The following is a 12268-nucleotide window of genomic DNA, read 5'->3' on the forward strand; positions in this document are numbered from 1 at the left end:
TAAGGGGTTGTCAAGGATTATAATGTTTTTTTTTTTATCTTCGCCATAAGTGGCTATTTTACTAGATATGAAAGGTGATGCCCCTTTTATTATTTTTTTACATTCCATTCAAATTACTGTCACAGTCAGCTGCGTTCTTACAGGACTCCTTCCCTAGTCTACCAATATATGGCATGGAGAATAGCTATATACAAACCGCATGTCACAGGGTGACTATACACTGGTCATTGTAAGAAACACGGCATTATATTTTGGCATAGAAAGTGTGTCTATCAGAGGGAATAGATCTGCTCACCAGACAACCCCCCTTCGTTAAAGGGGGTGTCTCATCAAGACAACCGTTCTCTAAAAATAGCCACCTTGGAAATAAACAGATCGCCATGGGACCAGCTCCTGGAACCGACCTCTTAGTGGTTCTCTGCTCTGGCTAATAGAGGGGGTCCCTGGCAAGGGAGTGTATACCATGGAGAAAGACGATGCAGCTGCAATGTGGTGATTGAAGAGAGGGGCCCAACCCTGCACTGAGGCCGGGGAGAATCAAGTTACGCCTCTGCCCTTCAACATTCCCACAAGGATTTAAAATGATAGTTCGGCATTCTTGTGTTAATTCCCTGCAAATACTGTCAGGACGTTAACTAGAAAAGAGGCTTGGAAAGCCAAGTGGTTTTTCTGCATAGCCTGTCCGGTTTTAGGATAGTCATCAATATCAGACCAGTGGGAGTCCGACTCTTGGCACCCCAGTCCCATTTAAGTAAATGGGACTGAGCTGCAGTACCAGGCACAGCCACTAGCAAACGTATGAAGCTGTGCCTGGTAAACAATATAGAGGCTGGAGCGCTGCTGCCCCGTCATTCAGCTGATCGGTGAGGGTACAGGGAGTTGGATCGTCAGAGCGTCTCTTTTTGGAGGACCTGGTATGTCCTTGCATTACATGGAGTTATTGCAATAGGAATAGAATATTGCTTTATTTCTCCGTTGTTTGGTCGCTGGTGAGGAATTAAACACGTGCTGCCGGATTCCTGAAAATATTGCAACTGGTTGCTGAAGGTCCTAGCAACGGGATATCCTGTGATCATCTAACAACCCTTTAATGACAATCACTTTGGCCATTCAAAAGAAAGAGATCATCACAAGAGGCGATCGGAATTATTCAAAACCTACAAAACCTTGTATCATCTATACCCATCCTAAATAATAGATAGAAACATAAATTCACCAGGCTCACGGATAGTTAGACTATAGTTCGGCATAGATAGACAGCTCCCATCCTCCCTAAGAAGTAGTACATTCAGTTACGTCTGTAAATGTATGCATGTGGTCTGCCATGGAGCACCCACACCAGCACTGCATCCCCTCATCTCTGGTTTTTCCCATCTAGAACAGAGCTAAAAAACATATGAAGATTGGGAAAATGGAATTTGTGAGTCAGAAAAATTCAACAGAGGATTTATCAAAGAATAATCAAACCCTACACGAATGTTTACTTGTGAAGGGCTGCTTAACGCAAATTCTAATGGCGCCCCGCTGCAGAACACACAGCGTGATAATCGTCAGATCAGCATACAAATTCACCACTGGACGCGCCTGCAGAACATCGCACAGCATAGTCATTAGGCCGGGGTATAGGAGCTCATTAATACAGCTCAGGCCACATATACAGAAAGAATTCCTAAATACGTCTGAAACATTCAGATCTTTGATACATTATTCATTTATCCATCAAGTCACATTTCAATGTCTAATACCTGTATGTGATGGTTACCTGCACTTTGTTATTTTTTGTATTGTCTGCTGCTTTTTAGCTCTGCTCTATTAGGGCTCGTTCAGACGAGCGCGTTCCGCGTCCGTGTGCTGTCCGTTAAAATAACAGAGAGCACACGGACCCATGCATTTCAATGGGGCTATTCAGACATGCGTGGTTTTTCATGCAGCGAGTGTCCGTTACGTGAAACTCCCTGCATGTCTTATATTGGTGTTTTTGGGGACGTTGTCGTCCATTAAACTCTATGGGTGCATGAAAAACAGGGACAGCACACGGATGACATCCGTGTGCTGTCCGTGTTTCACTCATCAGTTGGTAAAGAAATTCAGAGAATTTAAAGAAAGAAAAAAAAAAGGAAGTACTTGCAGAGGTAACCACGGACGTGAAAAACGGATGCCACACGCAAAGCACACTGATGTCATACGCAACACACACGGACATGAAATGCAGGAAATACGGTCCGCTTTTTGCGCACGTAAATCGGACACGCTCGTGTGAATTTAGCCTTAGACCACACGTAGGATTAGTAACTGCGGCTTAGCTGTATTGCCTAATAAGCGTCTGCGGCAGTCTGGCATCCCTCTCCTGTGTCATCAGGAAAGCTCTTTTTACCCCATGCTTTACACTGCAGATCTAATTGTTCAGATTGGGGAGGCAAACATGTTGGCCACATGGAGAGTCAAAAATAGGAAGACTCCCTCACCTTTCCAAGTCACTAACAAGTGATACTACTGCGTTCCATAGGAAATCCACTTACACACCAGCACAATGCTTTGGCTTTGGGTTACGAAAACATGTTTTCCGAAATAATTTTGTGACAAAAGTAATATCGTAATAAAAAAGTAATACTGTTCATCATAGCAAAATATACAGTGGAAAAAGTTTTTTTAATCACAATTTTTTTTTGTTGACGCTGCCGCACTCCTACATGAACATGAACAAAATTCTTTATTAATGAATGCAATAAAATTCCTTGAACTTGACATTTGATAATCTGGCACGTGTTTCCAGCAAAGAATTGCATGATAACCTTATATTTCACAAGAGAGATACAGAGGAGAGAGAGAGAGAGAGATACAGAGGAGAGAGAGAGAGAGACAGAGGGGAGAGAGAGAGAGAAAGAGAGAGAGACACAGAGGAGAGAGAGAGACACAGAGGGGAGAGAGAGAGAGAGACAGAGGAGAGAGAGAGAGAGACAGAGGAGAGAGAGAGAGAGACAGAGGGGAGAGAGAGAGAGACAGAGGGGAGAGAGAGAGAGAGACAGAGGGGAGAGAGAGAGAGGGGAGAGAGAGAGAGACAGAGGGGAGAGAGAGAGAGACAGAGGAGAGAGAGAGAGAGACAGAGGGGAGAGAGAGAGAGAGACAGAGGGGAGAGAGAGAGAGAGACAGAGGGGAGAGAGAGAGAGGGGAGAGAGAGAGAGACAGAGGGGAGAGAGAGAGAGAGACAGAGGGGAGAGAGAGAGAGACAGAGGGGAGAGAGAGAGAGAGAGAGAGGGGAGAGAGAGAGAGAGACAGAGGGGAGAGAGAGAGAGGGGAGAGAGAGAGAGACAGAGGGGAGAGAGAGAGAGACAGAGGGGAGAGAGAGAGAGGGGAGAGAGACAGCGGAGTGCGAGACAGCGGAGAGCGAGACAGCGGAGAGCGAGACAGCGGAGTGCGAGACAGCGGAGTGCGAGACAGCGGAGTGCGAGACAGCGGAGTGCGAGACAGCGGAGTGCGAGACAGCGGAGAGTGAGACAGCGGAGTGCGAGACAGCGGAGAGCGAGACAGCGGAGAGCGAGACAGAGAAGAAACATAGAGAAGAGACAGAGGAAAGAAACAGGAGAGAGACACAGAGGAGAGAGACAGAGGAGAGAGACAGAGCAAAGTGACAACACAATAATTCTTGTATATTCTCAATACTATGTTATTATGGACTGTCTTCCTGGACAAGGATTTGGGCCTAGGGAAGTGCCATACATAAACAGAATTTTCTATATTTACCAATTATTTTCTGAATGTAGGATAAAAATCAAATTGTTTCACGAAGGCGACGTCACCACAGGTTGTGGCATTTGACATGGTTTGACAGCATTGCATCCGCTTACACACCAGCACAATGCTTTGGCTTTGGGTTACGAAAACATGTTTTCCGAAATAATTTTGTGACAAAAGTAACATCATGATAACATTTAAACCTCATGACACCCTCAATGTTCTTTCAAAAGGAAAACTATTAGGAACACAATGGGGGAGATTCATCAAAAGCCATTCAAGTAAAAAGTGGAGAGTCACTATTAGCAACACATCAGATTCCAGCACTCATTTTTCAAAAACGAAAGAGGCAGCGGCTCCACATTTTCCTTGCAGTAGTTGTGATCATTTTTTCCAATTTCTTCTTCTGCTGCCCCCTTGCCCTATGTTTAAATTTAAGAGATGGGGACTAGTAAGCAATTTTCTTCTGCAAAATGGTGAGGGGGCCGCTATAAGAAAGGCAGCAATATGTAAAGAGGTGACCATAGTGGTCTCCACAAGAGCATGGAGAGTGAGCGTGGTCATCAATGTCCTGGAGGCCTGTTACCAGGCAGCTAATAAAACTAAATGTAATCAATGCCTGGTGGGTGCTGTTTTTCCGACAATCCCATAGACATTGAATGGAGCGGCGGGTGCATGCTCCTCCTTACTACAGAGAGGCGGAGTGCACTGATCTCGCAATTAGTAGGGGTGCCATCAGTGGGGCCCCCAGCGATCAGACACTGAACACCTATCCTGTGCTTAGGTGATCAATTTTAATTCTTGGACAACCCCTTTAATAAATAGACCATTCATGAGCGCATGATTTTGTCATGTAAACTTGCAAAACCGCCACAATAAATTATCTATTTGAAAACTGCATCGAACAGCATGACTGCTTGGTTTTCAGCCGCATCGCCGCTGCTACGTGAGACCATACCAAATTCGCTAAAAGTAGCTAAAAATCCAATCATCATTTTACTTCATTATCATTAGTTCTTAGACCAAAATTGATTTTATTGTGCATTAAAATGTTATTGGGATAATAATTACATCTACCAGGCCCGGAATACGGAGATAATAATGGCACACGTTATGATAGGATATTTTCTAAGGTGTCATAAAACGGAGACCGCTGAGATAAATCAATGTGACATATAATAAAAGAAACAGATTTCATGCTGCCAGTGATATTCTGCGTTTAAAAACCCACATAAAACACCCGACCGCACGAAGCGGTAACCAGAATTAAATGGCAATGCTTTGCCCCAGCAGGACCTCACTTCACAGAGCCATCAAAAGTTTATTTTCTTAATATGAGAGAAATCAAACATGCATTCACAGTTTGACAACGCTGCGGTCGACGCGTTTCGTAAGTAAAAATAACATTGACCAGAAAGCCCCATATAAACCACCACTGCTCTCTCTCATGGGTTTCCAGAACTTCATTTCAATAGAGAAAAAAGGTCTGTGTTGAAAAGGTGTCCCCACATTATAGGTGGTCCCAGTTGTGGAAAACCGTACTAAGGTGGACATTGAATGGAGTAGGGGTCGAGCATGCGCGCTGTTGCGTATGGGAATTAGCTCCCATACGTATGGGAATGACGGAAACATCGGAGTACGGTGCTTGACTGTTTCGGACAGTCCTATAACGGAGCGGACGGGTGTATGCTCGACACCGCTCCATTCAATCGCCTCCGCTATACGACTTTTAGGACAAGACTCAAAACTGGGTAACAACTTATAGGGTTGTCATTACAATTACCACAGGAAATTTCACCCAGGTTTCGAAGACACTGAAAACTGTCATATTTGCGTGACTTGGCAGGTTTGTCGTTCGGGACTCTAGATATAATTGCAGACAATTCAGGCTGCCTGCAGCCACCACTAGAGGGAGCTTACTGCATACTATGTTACGAATAGGTTCCATGTATGCAGTAAGCTCCTATGCTCCCTCTAGTGGCAGCTGCAGGCAATCAATGTCTATGCAGAGGATTTAGAGCTTTGTATCAGAAAAATGGAGGTCTGAGTGAAACAACAAAAATTTAATTGCCACAAGATTTTGGATTTATATACACAGATTTAAAAAAAATAAGGCAAAATGGTGTTCAAGGGTGGACATTCACTTTAAGGCTATGGACTGTAATGGTGGCCTAATTGGTCGTCACCCATCTTTCCAGGCATAGATGTGATTGGCTGAATAGATTTTTTTTGTCACAAATATAACAGAATTTATGGGGATAAAAAAAATGACAAAAATACACCGCTATATTTTATAAAAGTGGTGATTGGTTTTACTTATTAGGGAATCAATTTAAGATATATATGAGAAATAATGATAATATACGCAGATGGTGCGATCACGGCCCTATTCAGACATATTTAGAAAAGGACCGGTCATCTCTCCAAACAAGTCTGTTTTAGTGAATATGTCTATTCCTCATTAAAAAACAATTCTGGGGCATCTTTTCTTAGAACTCTGCACTGCACCAAACCTTTGTTAGTCGTCTTGGAAACATTGTTGTACCGTTACTCTGTTATTCCTCCTAGAAATTTATGAATAAATTGACAACTGGGTGTTACCATTCCCCTTGCCAAAGGGGCATGTCCCTGCATAGTATGAGCACTGATTGGACATTGTCAGTCTGTGTAGGGACATGCCCTCCTGGTAACACCCAGTTGTCAATTTATTCATAAATTTCTAGGAGGAATAACAGAGTAATTGCACAACAATGTGTTCTAAGAAAACATGTTACAGGAATTATACTATGGGGAATACAAGTTGTTTTTTTTTTACCAAAGACGACATGTCAGGATAGCGGACAGGTCCTCCTCTTAAAGGCCTCCCCAAAAAATACTACATGGGATCAGTCATAGCCAAGTCACATCAAATGTAAGTAAGATCATCCAGATAATTATTGCTAGTCCAAGGTCTGATCACAGGTAGAGAGCGGATTCCACCGACCCAATAGGAAAATAATGTAAACTGGTGCACAAGGACTTTATAAAAAATGCTTAGGATCCAATCATATTATTAAAATGTTTAGGATCATGAACGAGAACACACGATTGGTCAATGCATCTGGTTCACATTTTTGCAGTCAGTTCTATAGCGGTTTTCATAAATTGAAGCAATAGGAATCTCATGGACACTCACCCAAACACCTGTATGGAACCACAATGTGAGTGTGGCTCTTGCACTGTTTGCGCCCCCTCTTGCACCAGTTATTGATGGTGACGGGCTGATTGGCTTCCACCACATTGGTGATCTGTAATTCTGGGTAAACCTACAGAAAAATAATACAGAAACATTAAGGAACAAGAACTTTCTAGTAATTATTTCACAACCATTAGCTACCAGCAAAACAAACAAAAAGCAAAACAAAAAGCAGAAATAGTCCAATGTCCACTGTGTCCAACCATGGTCTGCAAGGCAAAGCTGAACCTGCCTGACGCCTCAATGCTGCACCCATAGGGTGGGACATTGGGAGGTCTCATCCATGATCTGGAGCTGCCACTTAACAGCAGAGTCAAAATCCATACCAGGCCTCCACAACCATCATGTGCTTTTGTAATACTGTTATCTTATCAGATTGATGGGTCCTCAGGCCGTCTTAGATACCAGGGCTCGAGTGGCAGCCTCTCCAACCCCTTCAGCTACATTACTGTATAACAACATATTTGCTTAAAACCAGTTTTTCCAGACTTCTTCTACATTTTATGAAAAAGACAATACTTATCGAGTCCTCAGGAACTTTTTCGATTGCCACTTCACACTTTAAGTTAACTTTTAACTGGTTATTATTCCTATAACGAAAACATCAACTTTTTGTAAAATGTACTCTGCTCCCTCAGCTCTAAAAGTTTTATTGAACTTGGGCCTATGGCTGCTGCGATTACCAGAAGAATTTTGCCTATCTGGGTCCTATTTTCTGCTGGAAGAGCATGGGAATGAGGTTTTCATCTGTTACCCAGGTTGTGTCAGATAGAAGGTAACACTGGTGGCTCCTGCAAGGTGATGTCAACACAAGAGGACATCCCGATGGAGAGAAAAATCCCACTGGTCATAGGAAGCCCCCCTCAAGTAAAAGACAGTGGCCCCTGAAATAAAAGTTTTTTTCTTACAAGAATATATTTGATGTAATATTTTAATAGCATACAATTATTTCAAGATAAAACTGTATGGGAAAAAAACAAAACAATTGTGCACAAAAAGAATTAGAAAACCACAATAATATGCAACTTATCATATTGCTAAATTTATGTATTGACCGTGATGCAAAATTTGAAACATTTTTAAAATATCCGATACTTTTTTTTCGGAGAATTCAAAACATTTCATTTGGTCTGATCCAATATCTTCGGTACCGTTGCCATAATGGTAATTGTGACAAATACTTGCGTTAAGGTTCCTATTAGATGACGGACTGATGATCACCATAAAAGATTTGGTTTTGGAAAAAGGCAACAAAATTTGACCCAAATGGGAATTTTCCGTTTTTGCTGGATTTGGCCGATACACCATATCTTCAGCAAACTATGGGATGGCAAAATAGGATATAAGAGGGAAGGGGTAGTTTCCTGCCAAAATCAAGTTTGTAGAATCATTGATTGTTGGCCTCTTTAATAAGAACTTTCTTGGAAGACACATGAAGCCAGAGGTTGTTACTGGTCCTCCCCAAAGCCTCTGTGAGGGACACAATAACGAAGTTTGCACGGCGCTCACAAGAAATCTACTGGAAAAAGCGCTCGAGGAGGCCGATATCTGACATTGAGCAATGTCGTTATTAAAGTTGCGTTTGTGGGAGCCTATTTAGTAATGCGGTTGGTGAATACTATTACACTTTTATAATGGTCTCAGCGTAAAATTATTTCCTAAGGATGTGCATCTGCGCTATAATAAACACTGCGGAATAATGAATACTAGAGCTCCGCATTACATCAAACCACCCCCACCGTCTTATCAAACCTCTTGTGTGCTTCCAGCGACAGTTACAAATGATTGCATGAGTTGTCCTCTGGGACTTACAAGGAATAGGAGATACAAATTGCTATTCATTTTCTTTGCCCCTCTCCTTATTCCTTCTATCCTTGGTTTCCTCTATATCATTTTCTTTGCAGGAAAAACAACATTACAAAGCTAAAAGCAAAATATCTGTCACCAAGTGCCAGGATATGCTGTGTTGTGTGCGTTCTAAATTGTACTGGCCACGGCAGGTCTTCCCGGTATGCAGTGGTTAGTACCTACCGAAAGTGGTCCAGGGAAGATGAACTGGTGACAGGGTCTTGGATGCACAAGACTCAATAATGAGCGTGGGAAGTGAAGGCTAGCCCATCTTAAGCATCAGGAGACAAAAGTCCGATACATTGTGGACCCATCTCGCAACTTACAGGACTTCAAGGGTCTTCTGCTAACGTCCTGGTGCCATATACCACAGGACACCTTCAGAGATCTTGTTGAGTCCATACCTCTATCGGTCAGAACTGTTTTGGTGGCATGATATTAGGCAGGTTGTTTTAATATTATGGCTGATCGGTGAATATATTTATTCAAGTGTTTATTTTTTTTAAGCACGACTATCTTTGGAACTATATATGATGATTATTGTATGCGGACATCTAGTGGCCAAAATGGCTACAGTAGAGACTAGACCAAAAAGAAGCATATCGTTCAAGAAGCTTCAAGTAGGCAGAGGCGAATGACAGAATAACAGGTCTATTGTACTGCCTCAGATAAGTCACTAATGGAAGAGTGTAGACAGGTGACAAAGAGCATAAGAGGGCTTATGTGTGAGGGCTGGTGATGTCACTGCTCATGTCATGCTCCAGCCAGTTGACTTGACTGTAAAGCATTCCTCTCCTGCTGCAAAGAGAGGGTAGGTGAACTGTTCTACTGATGGGATGTGGACCAAAGTACTGAACTTTCTCCATTAGAGATTTAACATGGTGGTTTGGTGATGTTGGGAAGGTGTAGGGGGGCCCAAGATGAATTATTGCACCAGGGCCCATGAGCCTGTATCTGTATATAATTCTGTGTGTGCATCTACTACATTATTTGTACTAAGAGATATCACTGTGTTATCTGTGGTGCTACATAGGACTGCAGGTAACATCTACTACATTATCTGTGCTCAGAGTTATCACTGTGTGTTATCTGTGGTGTTACATAGGACTGCAGGTAACACTACTACATTATCTGTGCTCAGAGAGTTATCACTGTGTTATCTGTGGTGTTACATAGGACTGCAGGTAACACTACTACATTATCTGTGCTCAGAGAGTGATCACTGTGTGTTGTCTGTGGTGTTACATAGGACTGCAGGTAACACTACTACATTATCTGTGCTCAGAGAGTGATCACTGTGTTATCTGCAGTGTTACATAGGACTGCAGGTAACACTACTACATTATCTGTGCTCAGAGTGATCACTGTGTTATCTGCAGTGTTACATAGGACTGCAGGTAACACTACTACATTATCTGTGCTCAGAGAGTGATCACTGTGTTATCTGCAGTGTTACATAGGACTGCAGGTAACACTACTACATTATCTGTGCTCAGAGAGTTATCACTGTGTTATCTGTGGTGTTACATAGGACTGCAGGTAAAACTACTACATTATCTGTGCTCAGAGAGTTATCACTGTGTGTTGTCTGTGGTGTTACATAGGACTGCAGGTAACACTACTACATTATCTGTGCTCAGAGAGTTATCACTGTGTGTTGTCTGTGGTGTTACATAGGACTGCAGGTAACACTACTACATTATCTGTGCTCAGAGAGTTATCACTGTGTGTTGTCTGTGGTGTTACATAGGACTGCAGGTAACACTACTACATTATCTGTGCTCAGAGAGTTATCACTGTGTGTTGTCTGTGGTGTTACATAGGACTGCAGGTAACACTACTACATTATCTGTGCTCAGAGAGTTATCACTGTGTGTTGTCTGTGGTGTTACATAGGACATAACACTACTACATTATCTGTATCACTATCACTGTGTGTAGGGCTGGGTGATTTTGCAAAACAATAAAATCTAGATTTTTGTCAACGCTATGGACGACTTTTGATTTGATTCATGATATTCTTATATTTAGGAGTAATTAAGGAATTACTGTGCATGCAATTCCCTCATCTCAAAAAATATCAAGAGACAATTATTTTACATAAGAGAATTGCAGGCAGAGTTATCCAATAATATATATTATCAGGATCGTCCCTTAGCGGCTACGTGTGATTACGCTCACTTATAAAAGTCACAATGCCGATAATCATCATGTATATTTGACTCAGAGAATAAAAAGAGCAACTATGAGTGCAGAGGAACGCCAGTAAGGCAAGCCTGTAATGAACAACGTCGTTCTCAAAGAGCACAATTATAAATACTGATCATTCAAAGAAGTGGAATATTCTGCACTGGCCAAGTCAATCACCAGATCTCACCCCGATCAAGCTGCATTTCACTTGCTTAAGACTGAAGGGGTTGTCCGAGATTGAATGACTTTGTGTTAATGCTTGTAATTTATAAATGTAAATACATTTGTAATATACTTACATTTTCCAAAGTGGCCCCGTTTCCAGATCCTGCCGTGGGCAACTTGACGGGTGACGTCACTCTCTGCACTGGCTCTGCCGCTTTGTTGATCTTGAATGCTTTGCCAGGTATACGACACGTCACTTGTGGCATGGTGTATATCGCCTTGTTCTGCTTCACGGCCCGTAACGCGCATGCGCTGTCACTGCTGTTCTCGCGGTCCCTGCTATTCTCAAGATTAACAGCAGGGGCTGCGCATGCGCGTTACAACAGAACAAGCCGATATACACCACGTCACAAGTACCCGGAAAATAATTCAAGATCAACAAAGCGGCAGAGCCAGTGCAGAGAGTGACGTCACCCGTCAAGTACCCCAGGGCAGGATCTGGAAACGGGGCCACTTTGTAAAATGGAAGTATATTACAAATGTATTTACATTTATAAATTACAAGCATTAACACAAAGTCATTCAATCTCGGACAACCCCTTTAAGGCAGAAAGACCCACACACAAGCAACAACAGAAGACGCTGCAGTAAAGGCCGGGCAAAGCATCACAAAGGAGGAAACCCAACGTCTGGTGATGTCCATGAGTTCCAGACTTCAGGCCGTCATTGCCTGCAAAAGATTCTCTACAAAGTATTAAAAAACAAGATTTTTTTTTACGGTAATGTTAATTTGTCCAATTACTTTTGAGCCCCTGAGATGAGGCGGCTGTGTAGAAAAATGGTGGCAATTCCTAAACATTTCACATGATATTTTTGTTCAACCCCTTGAGTTAAACCTGAAAGTCTAAACTTCAATTGTATCTCAGTTGTTTCATTTTAAATCCAATGTGGGGGCAGCAAAACCCAAATCATGAAGATTGTGTCACTGTCCAAATAATTCTGGACCTAACTGTACCTTATATACTGTACATACTCACACATACAATGACTGGTATTACAGGATGACTAGGACTACGGTAGGTACTGTTAATGCTACTT

General features: G+C 42.4%; 1 protein-coding gene across 4 annotated transcripts in view; it reads right to left on the reverse strand.

Annotated features, from left to right (window-relative positions):
* Positions 1-12268, reverse strand: part of APP (amyloid beta precursor protein) — a 192020-nt gene that overhangs the window by 88721 nt on the left and 91031 nt on the right. For all 4 annotated transcript variants that reach the window (XM_075854518.1, XM_075854517.1, XM_075854520.1 and 1 more), the window contains exon 3: positions 6908-7037. In XM_075854518.1, the coding sequence (XP_075710633.1) occupies positions 6908-7037 (130 nt within the window). The remainder of the gene's footprint in view (positions 1-6907; positions 7038-12268) is intronic.

Source organism: Rhinoderma darwinii, chromosome 2 (assembly GCF_050947455.1).
Source record: "Rhinoderma darwinii isolate aRhiDar2 chromosome 2, aRhiDar2.hap1, whole genome shotgun sequence".
NCBI classification, from domain to species: Eukaryota; Metazoa; Chordata; class Amphibia; order Anura; family Rhinodermatidae; genus Rhinoderma; species Rhinoderma darwinii.